This window comes from Canis lupus, chromosome 9, assembly GCF_003254725.2.
Source record: "Canis lupus dingo isolate Sandy chromosome 9, ASM325472v2, whole genome shotgun sequence".
In the NCBI taxonomy this organism is placed as follows: domain Eukaryota; kingdom Metazoa; phylum Chordata; class Mammalia; order Carnivora; family Canidae; genus Canis; species Canis lupus.
The window spans coordinates 47,370,387-47,391,753 of NC_064251.1; the positions used below are offsets into that span (position 1 = coordinate 47,370,387).

Sequence of the window (21,367 nt, forward strand, 5' to 3'; positions counted from 1 at the left end):
CACCAACAACGAAATCATTAATACCCGCAGCAGGAGTGTGATGGATTTGGACCCAACTCACATGCTTGCAAAGAGCAACTGAGAACTGCACCCCCCACCCCAACTCACCAGCAGAGCGTTTCTTCAACGTGAGTCTTTGTGTTCTACTTGTGCTCCTTTGCTGCACTTTTGTAGGATCTATTCTATTATTTACTTGATACCTTTCATTAAATTGACTTTAAGTCAACTCACTTTTTCTGGCTTAGCCACTTCTTAAGCAATGATAACCACAGTATCAAGTTTACTAGTGCAAGTTATACTTCCATAGTAAGAAGCTGAAGGTCTCCTCTGTATCACTAAAAAAACCACCTCATGCAGCACCAGTGAGTGGCCTGTGCACCACACCTCGAAAAACACATGGCTGAGGCCTTGTCTGATGGAGGCTCACATCCTTCAGGGAAGCTCCACACACATCTGTGAAAGCCTGACTTTCTCAAGTCTGACAGAGCCCTGAGTGGCAGAAGGGCCTTTGAGATAGGCTCTGGGTATGTCTGTCACTCGAGAACATGGTTGCTGTTGTGCTGCTTCCTCTTGTGGGTCCATGGCCAAGAAGCAAAATGATTTGCTGGCATCTGCCTGGCGTGCTCCCTGTGTACATAGCAGGATGGCACCAGTACAAGCCTTGCAGGGACTGGTCCTGTCACCCCACCTCATGATCTCGCCACACACCAACGTGCAAGGGTAGAGACACAGGCTCAAGGCAGGGGAGGAGATGTGCGTGCCAACTGAGATGGGTCCCACAGTGCTGGGCCTGGCCACTAACAGTCAGTGAGGGAGGCGCTCAGGTTTCACTGGCAATGACAGTAAAATTGAAAGGGCATGCCTCTGAATGCTGGGGGTGGCTTCTCTGTGACCTACTGGGGACCTCTTCCTATGACTAAGTCGTTGCTGCCACTGCCACCACAGCTGGTGGAAGGCACAGGCCACAGGCCACTGGCAGGCATGAGAATTGCAGCTGAGAGCCCCAGTCTGCTGGTCTTCCTACTGCTCTCACCTCATCAGGGGAAAGTACCCCTACTGCTGGCCATCTTCCCAGGGGACTTGGGTCACAGTCCCTCCCCATGGGGCTGCCAACTATAGGATGACACACATTCCACTAAACTCGGCTTGGGGCATTTTCTAAAAAAATTATCTTTTCTTAAGGTATAACAGACATATAACATTGTTTAGCAGCTCGGGACTCTACTCTTCCTCCTCATAAGGAAGCAGCAGCATTCCCATTGCTCATTTCCCCAGGTCTTGCTGTGCTCTATCCAGCTTTTCCACTGCCAGGAACATATTTTTTGGTATCACAGGCACCCAGATCTTTGCCTTTCTGGGTAAGAAGGAACAGAATGGTGACACAGGCTCCGAGAGGGCAGGGGCTCACGGTCCTAAGTTAAGCACTAGGTCTCTGCCACCGCCCCACTGCGACTCTTCACATCTTAGTTTTACTGCCTCCAGAAATGATAGTCCAGCTCTGGTGTGACTCTAAAAAGGAACTGGCTGCCATTCTTTACTCTGTATGAACAGTAATAAGCTCCTTGGACCCTGTACCGGTAATTCCACCTTTAGAGAGCTGGCCTTTAAGCCAGGTGGCCGAGGGAGGGTGGGAGGGTGGGGGCTGGACAGCCTATTTGTGTGTGTGGTTTTTTTTTTTTTTTAAGATTTAATTTATTTATTCACAAGAGACACACACAGAGAGAAGCAGAGACACAGGCAGAGGGAGAAGCAGGCTCCATGCAGGGAACCCGATGTGGGACTCGATCCCTGTATCCCAGGATCTCGCCCTGAGCCAAAGGCAGATGCCCAACCGCTGAGCCACCCAGGCGTCTCTTCACTTGTGTGTTCTGAGGGCAGGGCAGAAGCAGCGCCTAGGAGCAGGGTACAGGGAATCTCTAACCGTCTGAATTCTCTGAGCTCTGGCTCAGGGCCAGAAAGGTGAACAAAGGCCACAGCCTCTTAGGGAGGTGGCAGCCCTGCTGGTTCCCCAGGGGTGGGGTGGGGTCAGGCTATATGAGGGTGGTTGGAGCTGTGCTGCCATCATCCGGTCCCAGGGACGCCCGCAGACAACTTCCCTTAACCTGGCTCTGCCTAGTGAGTCACCACACAACTGCTTCCTGTTCCCCACATACCCTGACGGAGTCTCAGGAGGTTAAATGAAGCTGTTCCCCCTTCTCCTGGGGTACCCATGGGCCTTGAAGGGGTGTCATACCTGGGTCATGACACTGGCCCAGGCCCCTTCAAAAGAATGGCAGACTGAGGAGGGACTGGGAGTCTGCAGGCTTCTTCTGTGGTGTCTGTGATTCCGGCCCTCTCTTACTGGTGGTGGTAGTGGTGGTGTGTGTGTGTGTGTGTGTGTGTGTGTGCATGCGCGCGCCTATGCGCGCACACGTGCACACTTAGCATTTGCCCTCCCAACTTTTCCAGATTTTACCCGTCAGATTCCTGGCAGCTGTGCACGGCGCCTGTGCTGGCCGTCACGTCCCATTCTGATCTCTGGGTCGCACGGTGAGAGAAGGACACAGGATGCGCAGGGAGTGAAAAAGTGATGTCGGTGGGGAGAGTGCCAAGTCCCCACTCATAGCCATGGGACGCTTGGGGAGACGGGGGAAGCAAGCTGCTGCGGAGTTCAGAGGCCGGTAGTGAGATTTATTTTTGTTTGTATGAGTAAAAAGCTGCAGAAGCCTCTGGTGGGGGTGAGGGGGGCTCAATCGGAATGCTGTGATTCAGACAGGCTGGCCCTGGACTGGAGTCAAGTGTGCTGACCCGGAAGGAGAGTTCCACAGGAACCCTCCTTCTGCAGCTAAGACTGGGCCACAGTGGTCCTTGGAGAATGAACTGAGAACTCAAGGAAAGCATGGATGCTTTGAATCAGATCACTGAGAATAAGGACCAAGTTGTCATCAAGCGTGGAAGAAAAAAGAACTCAATTCTGTTTCTGGAAGTGACCAACTTTTCTCTGAAGTATGAGAGCATCCTTGAGTAGGCTGGTGGGAAACTGGAAAAGAGATAATCCACAATAACATCTAATGAGGAAGCTAACAGGCTTGGGAGAAGGGCTCTTTCACAGGTTAAGTTCCTTCTAGATAGTGGGGATGATTTGGGGATGCTGACCCACTAAAAATTGAGACACTGAGAATTACAAATAAAAGGTAACACAATTAGCTCACATGGGAACTGTGGAACTTGGGAGAACCCATGTCATGAAGCAGAGCCACATCAAGAGAAGGCCTTTTCAGGTCTTCCTTCTGCTTAGGGCTCCACAGGGAGTGGGGCTGCTTCCTTCTCTCCTGGGTGACAGGAATCAGTTATCCTGGGCCTCTCTGGCCAGAGCCATGTCTTCACCAGAAGTGAGAAGTTCTGTACCACAGCAAACTTCTGTGCTCACTCCATATATGAAAGTATCTAGGAAAATGCCTGATCCACACATATCAGTTACTTCACAAGTGTCACTTTCCTTTCCTCCTGCCCAGCTCCACGTGTCACCTTCTAAATATCCAGGAGGGAAAACTTCTGGGGAAACCACTCAGGGGCAGAATGGGAGATGGGGAGGGGGGACAGAGAGGACTAGTGATTTTTATGATAAGACTCATGATACTTATTGTTTCTTTTTTTTCTTTAATGACATAGAAGGGTTTTTTTTTTTTTTAATGAAACATGAAAAATGGAAATGAAATAAAAAATAGGAAGAGTTGGTGAGATAACCACCAAAAAGTGCAGATAGGCAGTTCCTTCTTGAGCCACAGAAACCAGAGGGAGCAGATGCTGCGTTTGTGAGAGAAAGCAGGCAGGACCATCCGCCACCCTTTGGAATGTCACGTCACTGATTTAGTAGGGTGGGAGCTCATGGTAAAGTTCCTGCTTAGGATCCCTCCTCTGGTTGTTCAAAGTCAGTACCACAGAACTTACTGAACACTTGTTCTCTTTTTAAAAGTTAAGAGTAGGATGATTTGCTTGTTAGTTCTTATCATTGTGAGGAATGATTGTATTCTCAAATTAGACTGTGAGGAGCTCAAGGAGAATGGCTTCTCTAACAATATCTAGCATAGGTTTTGATATATTATAAGAGCTCAGTAAGCTCAATCACAGAATGTCACAGTTGGAAGGCATTTTAAAGGTACTCTGATTGAATTTTACCCACTAGCTCTCATTGTGAGAATGCCAAAGACCTGTGCCCTTTCCTGATGGAGAGGGAGTGGCAGGGCTGGCATGACCCCTGAGCTTGCTCTAAGCAGCACTGGTCAATGGGTGTGTTCCAGCCAAAAGCCTGACCATTCTGTAGGCAGACAGGACGTTGTGGATGCTGGAGTCTGCAGAGAAGCTAGATTGGGCTCTCGAATGGCTGGAGCAGGGTGGGCGGCTGCCCAGCTCTGCAGGCTGATGTGCTTTCCTGCCCCAGCGTGAACGTGCCCCTGGCCTGGTAGTACACTGGCTCCCACCCTGCCTCCGACAGCTAGGAGCCACGGTTGAGTGTCGGCCTTCCGCTAGCTTCCATACAGGTGTGGGGGGCTCTGTGTGTGCCCCATTGTTCCACAGCACCACCCTCCCCCAGCTGGGTGGCAGTGTGAATGGGCTGCAGCTATATTTAGAGTGAAACTCCTGGGGCCACCACAAAGGAGTGACTGCATCTTCAGGAGGGTGGGTGGGCGGGAAGGGGACAGGGGAGCCAAGCTATTTTCAGAACACATGTCATTGCTGGCTACAGAGCAAGACTGTGGCCATAATGCTGAGGGAAACAATAGCTGTGGCCAGAGGAAGAGTCTGTTATGTTTCAGGTGGGATGTTTGCAACTGCTCAGGAAACCCGACCCCGCCCGACAGCAGCACAAATCACAGCAAAGCCTCGTGGAGGCAGAGAGGAGGCGGGGGATTCACAAGGCCAGGATGAGGTGCCAAGAAGCCACGCCTCATGCCTAGAGGCGGGTTTTCAGTGACTGCTTTGCCCTAGGGGCCTAATGGGGACTGAAACACCTCTGACCAATTTCCCAGACAAAGCATGTACCCTGCGCTCTGGTCTCTGGGCAGCCCCCAAGAATGGCAACGGGAAGGAAAAGGACTCAGTCAGAAAGCATCGAGGTGGGCAGAACCAACCTAATATGAAGAGGTGTCTCTGGCAACAGGCAAAGCCTGGGCTGAGCCAGAGACTCAGCGGTCTCAAAGCCCCAGGTGGGTGGACCTGGCCCCCCAATATTCAAGGACTTGCCTAGGTGCCATGGCTCCAGCTGCACAGGCCCTGAGAGCTGCCCACACCCCTATTCTGACCTCCACTTGGCCCCACTCACCAGCCTCTGTGCAACGCCGGAAGCAGGGAGGGACAGGCTGTGGAGGGAGGCCAGGTCTCGCCTACCCCAGCCCACAGATGAGCTCGGGCCCAGGGGTCTAGGTGGGAGAAGGGAAGTGGGGGTGTGGCTGGAGCCCCAGATCCCAGTTGGACTTTATAGTCATCATGGGGGCCAGGAGGATTTTTTTCAACTCTATCTTCATATCCCCTTCCCCAAACATGTGTGGTTCCTGTTTTGCTGCATCTGTAAAAGGCGCCGGGAGCTGGGGACTTGCCTTACACCTCTCGGTTAACACCCCTGGAGACTGATGGAGTTCAGAGCAGTGTAATTTACAGCCCATCTCTCCGATCTTAATTCACCCGATGCTCCTCTCTTCCTTATTGTATTAGTGTGACCCAGGTACCTGCCAACAATAATGGCCTCTCCAGCTCGGAGCCTCTCCCTGACTCCCAGGACAATTTATACCTTTTCCTTGGGATTTTCCCCCCTTAAATTAAACAAAAAGAGGAAAAATAAGAAAAGGTTAACATGGGTTTGGAGTGCTGCAGCCCCGTGGTTCTGGGCAGAGAGCCAATGGCCTGAGGGCACACACATGTGTGTGCTCTCCCAGAAGGGCCTTCACCGGCCCTGTTTTACAGCCACCTCGGCACAGACTCCAGGGTTCACGCATATGGCCAGACAGATGTGTCTGGCTTACGTTCAAGGCTGGAAAATGAAGAATTATGGAAGTGAAGGGCCCCGGGCATTAAAAGGGAGGGGGGGTGGGAGGAAGGGGGGAATTTTTCCTCTGCTGAGAAATCCTCCTGTGGCTGTGAGGCTGGAGGAAGAAGGCTGACAGGAGGCAGGGCTGCCAGCAGTGGTACATGTGGGGCCGGTTCTTAAAGGGCCCACAGCAAACTCAAGCCCCAGCAGGCCTTTGGTGCACAGGCCTGAGCAGCCTGTTTTGAAGGAGGTGACAGGGACAACATGTGTCTCAAGCAGGGGCAGCCACAGGCACCAGACATCAAGTCTCATATAAGACCTCCTGTTTGCAAGGTACTGCATGTTGCCCGATAGGCTAAGGTGAGAATGGTGCTCTCGACAGGTCATGCCCCCATGGCATGTGCTCCCACAGCATCCTGTATTTCTCTTTGGCAACAATGTACACTCGCCTCAAATCACTGGCTTCTCCATTCACTGTACACTCTGTACATTCTGGGGTGGAACTTCTTTGGTTCACTCCTGTGTCCCCTGACCAGCAGCCTCACAGATGCTCATCATCACTTATTAAACTGAGCTGAAGACACAGTACTTGCTTCTAAGGAGTTCAGAGTACTGGGGGAGAGGGGGTTGGCGGGGGGCGGGGAACAAGTCCAGAAATAACTGTAATATGAGACATGATATAAATATCACAAATGAAGTATAAATCAGTGCCACAGGAACACTGAGCAAAGAGAGATGAATTCCTCCTGAGGGGTATCAGGGAAGGCTTCACTGGGGAGATGAAGTTTCATCTGAGGATTGAAAGAAAAATAGAGTTTCAACAGGTAACAGGAAATGTGGAGCAGAAAAAGGGTATCCTTCTGAGGGAACAGCATGAACAGAGACTGGAGCGTGGGTAAGGGTAGAGTATGTCAGGGGACAGTGAGAGGAGAGGACGGTCAGTGTTGTCCAGGGAGAAGGGCCTTAGTGTCCAGACAGATACTTTACACATAACTTTTTGAGGTAGGTGTTGTTATTACTTTCATATTACAAATGAGGAAACAGTTTCAGAGGAGTGAAATTATTTTCCCGATGTTATACAGCTAGTAAAAACTCATGGGGGATAGGAGAAGAGGCTGGAGAAAGACTGGGAACAGATGAGAAAACCTTTAATGCCATAATCAGGATTCAGACTTTATTAGCAAAGCAAAGGCCCTGATGATTTCTGAGCAGGGGAGTGGCTTTTCTGGGAAGAGAATGATAAAAGCACACAAGGTGCACTGAAAGTGCTGAGGTGGACAGGGGCTCAGTACCACACGACTCTAGGAGCTGCCATTCAGACTACCAAGTGAACAGCACCCCCTGGAGTTGTGCAATGCATGAGCCTTGACTGCTATGATCCAAGTCAGCACGTGGACCAAAATAGCAGTTGTGGCAATGGGAAGACAAGAGAGAAGGGAGTAAGTGAACACATAGGGTTTGATAAGAAATGAGACATAAGGGGTTAAAAGCCAGTGAGGAATTTTAAGAGGATTCTCTAGTTGCTACTGTCTATTAAGTCACCGAACAAATATTTGCTGAGTGCCAACTCTGCAGCTGAGACTAAGAAGTAATAAAAAAGGAAGGAGGGGACCAAGAGGAGAATGGTGGTGAGGAAGCCTAAAAGGGTGGTGTGGCCAACAGAGAGGAGAAGACGAGGGCTCACTTATGCTAAGCTATGGATGAGAGGGCCCATCACTGCAGAGATGCCAATTGTGATGGGGACTGAGACTTGATAAAGACAGGGACTTGCTGACTTCCGAAACAACAATTTCTATAACTGCTGGGTTGAGGGTCAAGACGTGGAGGTGGTGAGTACAGGTAGAACTTTTGGGAAGATTGATGGTGAGGAAGAAAAGAACCACAGGATGGGAAGAAAGACAGCTTGAGGATGAAGTTGCTTTGTAGGTCACAACAGAGAGTTCCATACAGACCCCATAAGGGCAGTCATACCATAACAATGACCTGGCAGAGGTATCACACACTTGACACCAATTGGCAAGAGGGCATAAATGTCTCAAAAACAATGGATCCCTGCTGGTATCCATTCCTCTTCCCAGGGCAGAGTTCTGATTGGTGTTCTGACAAGTATGAGACCACAGTGACCATTTATGGAGTACACACTGTGTGCTACTCATTGTGTTAAGTGCTGCACAATGCACTGGCTCCTGTAGGCTGCACAGTAATTCTAGGAGGTAGGCACTATTACCACTTTCACTTTACAGATGGAGAAAAAGGCTCTGAGAAGTTAAACAATGTGCCCAAAGTCACAAACCCAGTAAATGGTGGAGTCCAGAATGTGATCAGGTCTGCCTGACCACAATGTGCTAAGCTCTGAGCCAAAAGCAAGGGGTGGCTAAAGAGAGGATTAAAAATAAGACATTCCTAAAGAGTCCTGATGCTTCGCCATGCTTATAGTCTTTAAAGGGAGGAGCATGACTGGCTCTTCCCTGTCTGCCTTGAGGCCTAGATAAGAGGAAGTGAGTTTATAGTACAAAGGACAGATCTGGGAGAGCCATAAAGAAAAACCTGCTGCAAGTGGAGGCAGGGGACCAGAGAGCTGATGGGTGGAAGAATCTTGTATGGAGAAGTAGTTTCTCTCTGGGAGGGTCCAGAGTGTCCTGCTCAGAGGGGCTTGGCCATTACATTTGGAGCCCAGATAATCAGACTGTGGCTATGACTTTCTCTTCCCTGGTAAGAGGTGTCCTCTACAGAGTACCTATGACCTCTCTAGGAGTATCGATAAGGTTTAGGGGGAACTCTGAATCTCCTGAGATTGTGTGGATGAGTGTGTTATATGTGGGTATATATTCACAGATCATGACTGGGGAAGAAGCTTTCATCAGATTCTTTGAGAAGAACCTGCTTTTGCCTTCAGAGTCCACAAGGAGGGAGACTCCAGGCACCATATGTGCTATCAGAATTTGGTAATGGAGGAAGAAAATGGGTGGAATCAGTAAGGACACTGCCAGACAGTCTCTTTCTGAGAGGGTCCTGTTCATGCCTACTCTCAACTCACACCCTCCTCATACCCTGTACAGTCACCACCCTGATGGGAACCACCCTCTCCAGACAAGCCCCACCTGGATCTTTTCTTGGCGACGCTGTTGCTCAGCTATCTTCCTTGCCAGAGCCAGCTTCTTGGCCCGAAGTTCCCTGATGTCATCCTCACCCCCGCTGCCTTCGGCCTCTGAATCTTCCTCAAAGTCTTCAATCACCACGTCCTCCTCCTTTGGATGATGGAGTAGGTCAGGGGAGAGAGAAGATGTGAGCCCATGGCCCTTACCATACCCACCCTTCTGTCCGTCCAGCACTCCCAATTCCATGCTTACTTGGATCTTTCTTGCAAAGGGCCTTAAGGTGTGTGCTTCCCTTAACTGAAGCAGAGAGGGAATAGAGAGAAGCTGCCACCTCCCCCCCCCCGCCTCCCAACTGCTCCCTTTTGCACTCCAGGCTCTTTCCTTCTGGAGGCTCACAGGTCCTATGAGAAGTCACTCACACACAAATATACTTCCATGCTTAAACACACAGCTTTCCATTCTCCTCTGCACTCACTAAGTAAAGCTTTGAACCTATTTCCATTTTAAAATCATCAAAGGGGAAAACAACAAAGAAGGTTAAACCACTCAATTTAAGTCTAATTTCTGCTAATGATCTGATAGGCATCCATTCTGGCCATGAGCTGGGAGTTAGGCATGGAAGCTCCCCTGCTCCCCCAGATGGCTTTAGGGAGCAGATGCTGTAGTTCAGCAGACCTTGTCCTGATTTCTTGATTTCTTTTTTTCCTGATTTTTTTTTTTTTTTTAAACCACAGCCTGACTGTGAGGGCTGCTGAGCCCCATTACAGGAATTCACATGACATGACCTTGCTCAGCTGCCCTCCTGGGTCTGGGCAGGCTAGGAGATGGCTTGCTAGCTTCAGGAGCCTCCTGCCAGGCTGGTGGAGCCTTCCCCAGGGATGGCCCTCCCTGCTTGCAGCCTCAGCTTTAAGAAGCCCCCACTCTCCGGGTGGTCCCAGGCTCTGTTCTTCACTCTCTCACTTCTGACCTTGGTCAGCAGAGAACATGCAGCTGCCCAAGAGCATGTCCTCTGAGGGATAGGATTAGCATGGGTAATGGAGTCATTAGTAGAAGATTCCTGTGTTTCTACCTGGATGATGATAATGACAGTGATTATGACAATAACAAGTACATTTACTGAATGCTTACTATTGGCCACCTAACTGGGCTGTTTTTTCATGTATCAACTCATTTAATACTCATGATGGTCTTTTTAAAAAAATATTTTATTTATTCACAAGACACACACACAGACACAAGCAGAGGGAGAAGCAGGTTCCATACAGGGATCTGCTGGGATCATGCCCTAAGCTGAAGGCAGACGCTCAACTGCTGAGCCGCCCAGGTGTCCCTCATGATGGTCTCTGAAATAGATGCTACTATTATCCCTCATTTATTTATTTATTTATTTATTTATTTATTTATTTATTTATTTATTTATTTATTATCTATCCATCCATCTATCTATCTATCCCTACTTTAATAAATGAACACACTGAGGTTTAGAAAGGTAAACAATCTGCTCAAGGTTAACAGCTAGTAAGTGGCAGAGGAGGGATTCAAATCCCCATGAGTCTGACTCCAAAGTGTGTAATCTTACCAAGAGTAGGCAAGAGCACAGGGCTGGGCTCTTGAATCTAGACAGTAAGGCCAAACCAGCCCTGAGTGCCTCAGCTTTGCCAGGCTTCCAGCAGGCCCACCTGGGATGTGTTCCATACAGTCTGCTCTCTCCTCTAACTGTCCATCTCAAGATGATATTCTGATGGATTTTCTTGGCTGAAAGTCATTGGTAAAGTGTGTGGGTGGGTAGGTGATGCTTTGTCTTGGGAGCAGAATCTAGAGGGGTAGGAAGACAGGTGTTTTGGTAGTATCCCTAAGGAATAGGACTCTCTTTGGCTCATGAAGAATGACATCTGAAGAAACAAAGAATCTTCCTCCCCCAACTAGCTTCAGTGACTCAGTCTTTTGGTTTAGGGGGTCTCAGGATGAGGCTAGAACTGCCACCATCCAAGAAGTCTCAGGGGTCTGGGATGCTATCTACAGTGACCATACATCTTACAACCCACAGGCTATAGTGTCACAGGATTCATTTCCAGGAGGCCCAGCATATGAGAAGGCAGAAGACTCTTTGCACACTTACTTCCTTGCTCGTGGGGTTAACCTGGACCAGAGTGAGTGGGACAGGATGGTGGGCCAGCCTATGGGGCAACACTGCCTCTGCCTGCTCTCATCAGGGATACACAGGGTTATCGTGGGGATTGGAGTGAGCTTGACTGAGGTCAAAAGGGGGTCAGTGAGGCTTGTCTGAGGTTCACTCAACTCTCACAGCAAACGAGGAAGTGTGGGGTTATGAAATTACACAGACTAGGGTAAGCAGGGTTTCCCAGGGGCCACTAACATAAAGGAACCCAGGAGGCTCGTGGGAAAAGGAAGAAGTGGGCAGCATGGCGTGGGTCACAACCTCTGTCTGGTCAATAAGCCTTAGGAGAAAGAGTGTGGCACAGCCAAACTTTGGGCCCAAAGATCTAGTCTGCTCCTTGTCAGAGTGGTGGAGACCCTCCTTGGCTTCTACACTGTGCCCTTCTCTGGGGGCCTCACCAGCCTAACTGGATTTGGTACTACAGGCTTCACTGGCCAGAGGACATCTCTCCTAGCAATCCTGGAGAGCTGGCCTTGCTTACTTTCCACTGTCTGCCTCAGCCTTGCAGTGTGGGTGAGAGAGCTGGCTGAGGTGCTGCCCACCCATGCTTCCCTGCACCGTGCCCAGAGCTGGGGTGACACAGCTGTCCTGCTCGAAGCCTGGACACCCCGATGGCTTTAGCAAGCCTGCTGTCCCCTCCCATAATGACAGCTCATTCTTTCCCATTATTCCCTGCCCAGGTTTCATCCGAGTCTGGAATCATGGGCTCAGCTTTATCCCTGGAACCACCTCTGTCCTGGAAGCTGAGCCCTGTGTCATCAGGGGTGGGGTGGGGTTCTCCAGTTATTCTAATGAAGCCAGTCCAAGACTCTGCTGCTCGGAAGACTCTGAACCAAAGGTGGCCACTCTATCACTGCTTCAGATCACAAACGCCAGCTCCCAGCTGACATCTGGCTTCCCCAGCCTGTTGCTGATTTCATCCCTGCACCCCACCCTGCTCCACCAGGCGCTCGAGACCGCTGTGGGCCAAATGACTGTGTTGGCCTACGGCTGACCTGGCCTCTGGCTGGAATCACTTCCGTCCCTTCTTGAAGCCCCACGTTCCTTCCCACCTAAGACTCCTCTGTCTTTAACACTGTGGGGTAAAAAAGGAGAGTCAACTTCCAGGCAAAAGTGGTCTGTGTGTGTGCATGCAATCCCAGACAGGCTTACCCAGACATACAGCAGTGCAGCTGGCAATACTATCAAATGTACACATGTGCCAACACTGTCACACACTCACACTTACTCAAGAACCCAGAGCCAGCAGGGAAGCTGGCAGCAGAGTTCAACTTCAACTGACACACAAACCTAGCACATACAGGCCCATGACAACAATCACCCTCAAAATATACATATCTGCACACATACACGCATAGGAGGGCAACTGTAGGTGGGGTTTAGCCAGGATGGGTACACAGGTTCGTGCGCATGCGTGTGCACACACACATATACACATGGTCTGGAGTGAAGCAAGGGCTACAGGAACAACCAAGGGCAAACAAACAAGAGGAGAATTCCTTAATCACATCAGGATGTGCAGGAGGGAGGGAGGGAGCAAGGGAGGGAGGGAGAGTAGGCCAGGGGAGGGGGTGATTTTCCACACGGGGCCAGCAATGTCAGCTCTTCCTGTACGTGTGCTGGAGGCTGGAGTTCAGGCCTGTGCTGCACTGAGCTCCACACATCTATAAACTTGATCCTCAGCCTGAACCCTAACACCACCCGCTCCCCCCCCTTTCCTAAGCCTCCCGAGCTGCACATTATTAAACTCTTTCTTTCCCTCCCTTCTCCTCCAATGCAACATTAAAAAGAAGCATCTGGAACTCGTAGCAGAGTGAGATGGAGACACTGGGGTGGGACTGGCAGGAAGGGGCACCAGCAGAGTGCACTCTTGAGAAGTTGTCTGGTCACGTCCACATCCATATTGCTCTGAGTGGTTATAAATAACCGGGTAGGAGCAGAAGAAATGGGCAGAGCAGGATTGGGGGTGGGGAGGGGAGCCCTCCCTCTGCCACAGCGGGCTCTCCCCGCACAGTACCTCATCTTCCAGTTGTTTTCCCTCTTGGCTTCCCATTTCCTTTCCCATGGTGTCTGGGACGGGTGCCACTGACACATATTTTCCACCCTTGAATGCCAGGAGAGGCTCTTCTTGTCCACAAAGGGCTTCCAGAAAATACTTCAGCACTGTGACCCTTTTGCAGTCGGCTGCAATAACCTACAGGGCAAGAGGGAGAGAAGAGAAACAGCATTTCTGAAAGGGTAGATGAAGATGACAGGAGTTGTTTGCTGGCAGAGGGGCACATGAGAAGTGTGTCAAAGTTACTGGATAAGGCTGCAGGGTGAACAAGTGGGACTTCAAGTGTGTATGAAATCGTGAAGGAGGGCTGGGGGTGGAGATGAAAGGGCCAAGATCCTCTAGAGGAATAAAGTCACTGTCTCTCTTTAGGTCATCCCCGGAGGAGCAGACAGCCCCATGACCAATGACAGGTACCCTCTGGGGCTTTTGCCTTTCTTCTGAATTCCTGATATAAAAAAGGAATAAATTAAATTTGTCTAAGTTTCATATTTAATTGACAGAAGGATGGAGTGCAGAACACAGCTTCCTGGTACCTTCACTGCCTCCCATTCTCCTCCCAGCTCCCCTCTCTCTAGGTTCCCAAGAGGAACACTTCTAGCCTGAGTGCAGAATGAAGGATGAGGGCTTTCTTGGCTGTTTCATTTCAGCTAGATCACTTTGGGCTTCCCCTGACAGGTTCCTGCCCCACCTAAGAGCTTCTCATACTCAAGAGATTGGGGTCAGGCAGGAAATTGTTGTCAGGAGAAGGGAGACAGGCAAAACAGGTAAGGGGTGTTTCACCAAAGCTCTGCTCCTTCAGGAGTTCACTCCATCCTGCTCCCATGTGGCCACATCAGCACATAAACCAGTGCTGTCAGAGAAGCTGGGGCTGATTTAGCTGAAATGAAATTCAATATCTTGAACAATCGTCAAATCTGTAAGTGTCTCAGATGAAGTTTCCATAGTCACTCTGTCTGGGGTCCTTTGCCTGCTAGACCACACAGGTGTGTCCTCACTTGCAAAACCATCTGCATTGCTGGCACCCTCTCATGATCTGCTCTTCATCTCTGGCCTCTGGGGTCCTTTTCTCCAAGGGAGAGGAGGAGCCCTGCTTGATCTGGAGCTTGGAAACTGGTGAAGACCATCACCCCTTCATCAGCACTGACTCTAGCCCCTGCTGAGTGTCCCGTGTTCCAGAACGTGAAAGAGACTTCTATGTCTATATCACATAGTAAAGTCCTAACTTGGAGACCAGCTTTGATTGTTTGCTCATTGTTTCACAGGTGCATTATGTCCCTCACCTGGACAATAACCCCACTGGTAGCAAAGGACACATTTTGTATTCTTCATGCTTTCCTATTGAGGGGTGCTAAGGACAAGCGGGGCACCCAGGAGGCTCACAGTAAGGACAGATAGGCACAGAGAAGCTTGGCTGGGTACCACAGGAGAATGAGGCAGGCATGATCCAAGTCTTCTAGGACACTGTGGAAGTGAGGAGTACTGTGCCATCTGGCTGGCCAGGGCAAATACAGCACATACTAGTGAACTGTGATTCTATCCTCTGTTGCCTCTCTGTGCCAAACCTCCTCTTCTCCCTGCCTGAGAGTGGCCGTTGCTCACCCTCACCAATGACCCTGGGAACATTATAGGCTTGAATTTCAGGCTAAGTACCTCGACCACCTCCACCTGAGAAGCTGACCTAACAGGTGCTCAGCTACCCAGAGAAGGCTTAGGAGAGGACAGCCATCTTGAATTTGGGGTGCCCAGTGCTGGACTTGGGCCAGGGCAGGTAATCATAGGTCCCACTGCGTGTATTCAAACATGTCATGAGGAAGGCTGGAAATACAGAAGCAGGGCCTAAAACACATTAAAGAAGAGAGCTGCAATGAGTAATGGCCTGGCAGGCAGCACGCACAGTGGCCTCCCTGCATCCCCAGCCTCTCACTTGCAGAGGAAACTTCTGCATTTCCACAAGACTGCCAGTTTCCTCTCTGTGGTCTAATTTTAACCACCTTGTCGTTACAGTGTGTGTCAGCCATCTGACCCCACTATGACCTCTGACCTTATGCCCCAGCTACTGCTTGCACTATGGAGAATTATGTAATGGGTCCAGGACTTTCCTTTTCAGTGTGAGGCTGTTACCACTGAATGGAGAGGAGGTGGGGGTGGAGGGGTGAGAAGAAGACAGAGAAGAAGCTTGCCATGGTCCGTGGCATCACCTGGATGGTGAGAAGTATGCTGGCACTCCTGCTGAGTATGCAGCAGAAATTTGCCCAGAAGAGGAATGTGTGTCCATGGTTGTGTGTGCCCACTGACAGGCAGTGAGAAGAGTTCCTGCTGTTTTAGCATGGGCTGGGTGGCTTGCTCAAAGGCTCAGGAAGAGTGTGATTCCTGGCCAAGAGGGAGAAAGGGCACATGTGTGGACGTGGAACTCTTGGAGATGGGGATTTCCAGGGCACAGTGGGACCCAGGGATGCAGACATCCTGAGCCTGCCTGCAGCACATCCTTAGGGGATCAGTGGGGATTGTCATTCACATGAACACAAAAGCAAAAAAGAGTGCCCCCCACCTTTGATTGTCACTGGAATGTTTAGAAGGAACCCAGTTTCCTTGGGGATTTTGTCTGCAATGGCCATTAGTCTCTTTCCTAGGGCAAGGGCACTCCTGGCTGATTCTGAAAAGGGCTTTGATCCAGTGGGGTCTCTGAGCTGCTGCTAAGAGGTCTGGAAAGAATCCCACGCATTTGCAGAGATAAGAGCCACCCAGCCTTTTGGAATTGTGAACTCTCTACCCTGCAATCCAACTTGCAGGCAAGACAGCTAAGGCTGTGCAGTCTCCTCAGTTTTCCAAGAACACTGTGCATGAGAAATGGGCTTCTAGTTATTTAGTAGATAGGGGAACTGAGGCACAAAGTCTAGGGCTTGTCCAGGGGCAGAGAGAAAACTCTGTCTCCAGCCTGCTGGCCTTTTTTTTTTTTTTTTTTTTTAAAGATTTTATTTATTTATTCATGAGAGACACAGAGAGAGAGTCAGGGACACAGGCAGAGGGAGAAGCAGGCTCTTTGCAGGGGGCCCGATGTGGGACTCGACCCCAGGTCTCCAGGATCATGCCCTGGGCTGAAGGCGGCGCTAAACCGCTCAGCCACCTGGGCTGCCCCCGCTGGCCTATCTGCTAAAGCATTCTGTTCTAAGGTGCGAGGAATGAGCTCAGCAGGGTGAGGACCACTGTTTTCTTGCTCGTGTAGTGTACAAGTGGCTTATGGAAATACTCTCCCAGACAAAGCCTCCAGCACTTGAGTCAGGGAAAAGTTTAAATATGGTTAATAAGGGACACATCATGATGGAAGAAGCCCTTCGATGCACCCACAAAGAGCCAACTCCAAGATGATCTTTGGCTGGTCAAGGAAGACTTCCTGGTAGGCCAGGGGTTAAAGCTGGGTTCCCTGCTTGGAGAGGAAGGAGTCCAGCTAAAGTCTATGACATAATCTCCACAATACTCTGTTCATGAGTACATTTTTCCATTCTATATCAATGAAAAACACAGAACGTAAGTTATTTGTACACTGTAACTCTGGGCAAACTCTAGATTTTCTAGAAGAGGAGGCCTCCTTCCTGGACCATTAACAGGCTGGGCTGGCCTGGCCTATAGCTAGAGGCAGGTATAAGGGCTGCTGGCCAGGGATTCCCTGGGGGAACTCAGGATCCAGCACCTTTCTGGAGGGAGGCGTTGTGTAGGAGAGATTACCAGGAACTCCACAAAGTTGATGGACAAAATGTCTCACACAAATCACTCCAGTCAGCTTTGAGAAGAAAACTGGGACTTTATGTCAGGGAAGAGCTAAAAGAAAGGCACCTTAAGAAAGCCCCTTTCCCTTCCCCTGAAGACTATCTGAGGCAGTAAGCCCCACTAGTGGGAACTGAAACCTCTAGTTTCAGGGCTCCAGTTATCACTGGATCAGGTCCACACGCAAAGAACCAAGCAGAAAGGAAAACTGAAAGTGAGATGTGGCAAGGCGATACAGGAGCCTGGCCTGTCCGAAGCTCAGTTCCTTAGAGATTACAATGTGAGCATGCATAGGGTAAGTGGAGTCTGGAGCTACATGGAAGGTTAGGTCTTGTGGAAAGCAGGAAAAAACCTCTAAGGGTCAAGAGAAAAGAGGGAAGGCAGACTGAGCCCCTGGTCTGGGGTACTTTAGGTGGGGTGGTTGATAAACAAGGAATGGAGTTCTCTGGAAACTCTCTATAGCCACTCAGGAGGAGACAAGCCCAGCCTGGGCAGAGGTGCCCTGGAAGGAACAGAAAAAGAGATCTAAGCTGTCTTATGGAAGATGGGGGAGGGCGAGGGAGAGAGAGAAAAGGAACTGAGCACCAGGTACCACAGACTGATGAACCCTGAGTTGCAAGACTTAATACCTTAGAGCTGCCATGGGGAAGGGAGAACACTCCTCCCTTCCCTGCACCCATGTAGCCAAGGAATAGGAGGAGGTGTCAGAGAGCTGAACCAGGTCTCTGGATGCAAGCTCTAGGGAATGAAGGGCTCATGTCATCTTGACTGGGTTCCTGTTATCTCCAAACAGGCCACTTGGAAGGCATAGGAGCACAACAGCAGCTGGTTATATTTTACAAAATTTCTTTTTTTTGAACTTTTGGTTTGGGGGAATCAGAATTTAAACCTATACAATCAGCCAGTTCTATTTTTCCTGGTCTTAAAAAGCCCTGCTTGCTACTGCTCCTCTGGTTAAAGAGAAAAAATAACATGGGTTTTCCTCTACAAACTTAAGTTTACAGGTTGTTTTTCTTGTTTCTCTAAATGGAGCCAATTATTCTCACATTTGTTGAAACCTTCAATCAAACTTTATAGCTTGTTAATTTTACAGAATGTCCTTAGAGCAAATAAGATGCAGACAGGAAAGTGAAGTCTTGCTCAGATTATTAAGAAAGCTTAAAATAGCCTACAAATCCACCACCAAGGCTGGTGAATAGAGGCTGCTTGGCTGGCTTCTGAGGTCAATTAGCAATGGGTTAATCATCATCTTTAATAAGCCAAGCCTACAAGATTAGCTACAAGAAGCTAAAGTCAGACTAAAGTGTTTTCACAAACTGGGAACCTCTAGTTATTCACAACTCACCCTCACAGGAGCCTGTAGGGTGGGAATGACAATTCTGTAGTGGCCAAGGGTGGGTCAGGATAAGAGGTCTGCCAATGAAAGTTCACACACAGGGAATCCTCTGGAGCTGGGAGAACAGAGGAAGTGGTTTATTCACATTCTTAGCGGGAGGGGCTTCAAGGCAGGGAGCAGACTCCAGAGGCAGGAGGGAAGATAGCCATAAGGATGTACAAGTACTCTGGAGACACAGAAGTAGCTTACAAGACAGACACTTGCAACCTATCTGAATCAGAAGAAATTGGTATTGAATTGTGAGAGGGGGTCATGGGTCAGAGGGGAAAGAAAGGAAGACCCTGTGCAGGTGCTGAATGATAAAGGCAGAGTGAGAAGAGGCATGGGTCCTTGTGCTGGATGCATAACCTAATAACCCCTGAGAGTTATTAGAGTACCATCCAAAGGATCAATTGGCATTTCACTCTTTCCCTATCCCTGCTGCAGCAGGGCCCCATATCTATGCAAGGCAGCTAAACATAGTTCTCTCCCTTAGTCATTTTTGATCTCAATGTCCAGACCCAGCACTCCTTAGTCCTACAGTTAGTCTGTGTTAGTTGAGAGATCAGTGAATCACAAGATGAGATGCTAATGTCATAGATCATCCTAACCTACGTGGCTGTAGGCTGTTTTTTCCTAGTGGAGGCAATGGGGGTCATTATCCATCAACTGACAGTGCACAGATACCTATTCAGAGTGGTATGGCAGCCTGCTCACCTCACCCACACTTACTCTGTGTGTGTTGCATGCACTTGCATCCCTGCACTGCCCTTAAGTCTCATAGTGAATGGTGGGTGAGAACTAGAAGATAGGTAGGTGAGAAGAGTCAAATGCTTAACTGACTGAGCTGCCCAGGCACCTCTTGAGTTCAAATCTTTTAAAAAAAAATATTAACAATTTTACACTTTTATTTATTTTTATGTATTTATTTTTAAAGATTTACTTATGTTTTTGAGCTAGAAAGGGAGAGACTGAGAGGGAGAGAGAGAGAGAGAGAGAGAGAGCGCTCATGTGCACACAAGTGGGAGGGGAAGGAAGAGAGAGAAAGAATATCAAGCAGATTCTGCACTGAGTGCCAAGCTCAACACAGGGCTGAATCTCACAACCCTGAGACAACAACCTGAGCAGAAACCAAGAGTTGGATGCTTAACCTGACTGTGCCACCCAGGCACCCCAAGTTCATGTCTTTTTTTTTTTAAGTTTTATTTTTTTATTTTTTTAAATTTTTATTTATTTATGATAGAGAGAGAGAGAGAGAGAGAGAGAGAGAGGCAGAGACATAGGCAGAGGGAGAAGCAGGCTCCATGCACCGGGAGGGCGACGTGGGATTCAATCCTGGGTCTCCAAGATCGCGCCCTGGGCCAAAGGCTAAACCATTGCGCCACCCAGGGATCCCCCAAGTTCATGTCTTAACTACAACTGCTGGCTGTGTGTCCTTAGGTTACTTAGCATCTCTGAGCCTCTGTTTGCTCAAGTTGTTGTATAGTCTGGAAGTGATAATGCATGTCAAATATTTAGCAAGGTGCCTGAGCCAATGATAAATGAATGGCTATTTTCTTTTTCTTCCTTGCTACATCACTTTACTCAGAGATGTGTGGAAGCCAGATTCAGAGGTAAGGAAGGAAGCATGGGGCTGGTACCCTGGAATGCTCACTTGGCTGAAATATCATATTCAGAACCAAGGTGCTGGATCCAGGCTGCTGGGTAAGTCACCTGCTGGAGGCAAGGCCCAATCTCTCTCTTGTGCCTCTTCCTATTCTCCAAAAAGATTCCTAGACCTAACCATGGACAAATATTCTATGGGACTCTACAGGCCCCAAGGGCCTGGACTTTAGCACAAGCATGCCACTAATGCACACAACAGAAGTAAAGTCCTGTACTGAGTATCATGATTGCCTTGCCCATCTGGTCTCTTCCTTCTGGGGTTGTGTGGTGGCTCTGTCTTTGTTAATGATATCCTTCTGAAATAGGACCCAGCTGGATCGTTGGTCCAGGTTTCTCAATACAAAGGAAATGATGAGGAAATCCCCAATGTGGCATTTTCTACCCACCTGAATTTTCTGAGCTTGGAATTCTGAACAAGGCAGACAGGAGTCTGGATTCTCCTGTGCAAAGTACAGCTTGCTCTTCTTGAATGTTCCGTCATAGAAAGAAACTATTCTCTTCTAGAGCTCTGAGCTCTGGCTGAATGAGCAAGGTACATTCTTGACATGAGCCCGTTGCAGAGAGCAAACTATAGGCAGCAGTAGCTTGGGCTGCAGTCCAATCCACTTCCCCTGTAGAGTGCTCTGAGAGCAGCCACCCACATTGGCAGGAGTCAGGAGTGGATACTGGCACTGCCAACACAAGCCTTTCAGGTCTGGCTGGCTTCAGCTGGTCTGAAACCTGGAACACAGGCGCTGGGGACCTCACTTACTGAACCAGCAGGGGAGGCTACAGGCTCAGCCCCTGGGGATGGAAGTCCTCATGTCTGTCTCAGCCTGCAAATATCCACATGCAGTCTGTTTCTACATTGCCAGTTAGCTCTGGGCCAGGAGCACTATATCTTGGGCTCTAGTCACTCTGAGCTACATTCTTATTTGTTTTCTAAACAGCCAGGATCAGGAGACCACTCTTTAGGTTTGTATTTAGGCTCCTTCACCAAATTTCTTCCTAGCTTTATTTCATGTGTGTCAGGGAGAGCACCCTTTCTGAGACATCTGCAGCATTCAACACATTTAGCTGATAGTCAATTCGACAAATATTTACTAAGTACCTACTGTGTGCATTAGGCACTCTTCCAGACCCTGAGGATTCAGCAGAAAACCAAGTCTTGGCTGGCTCCAGGGGGCTTAAGGTCACATTCAGATCAGGTATATGTAAGATGCCCTGTATCAAGAAAGAAATAAATCAC

The 21,367-nt window shown here is 49.3% G+C and overlaps 1 protein-coding gene across 8 annotated transcripts in view; it reads right to left on the minus strand.

Moving 5' to 3' along the window:
* SMG6 (SMG6 nonsense mediated mRNA decay factor) overlaps positions 1-21,367 on the minus strand; it is a 242,729-nt gene that overhangs the window by 9,289 nt on the left and 212,073 nt on the right. For 4 of the 8 annotated variants that reach the window (XM_025476105.3, XM_049114879.1, XM_025476106.3 and 1 more), the window contains 2 exons: positions 13,299-13,475; positions 9,106-9,252 (listed from right to left, as the gene is read on the minus strand). In XM_025476105.3, the coding sequence (XP_025331890.1) occupies positions 9,106-9,252; positions 13,299-13,475 (324 nt within the window). Of the gene's footprint in view, positions 1-9,105; positions 9,253-10,681; positions 10,918-13,298; positions 13,476-21,233; positions 21,343-21,367 lie in introns of those variants that run through there. The other 4 variants (XR_003147064.3, XM_049114880.1, XR_003147065.3 and 1 more) reach the window with 4 other exon arrangements.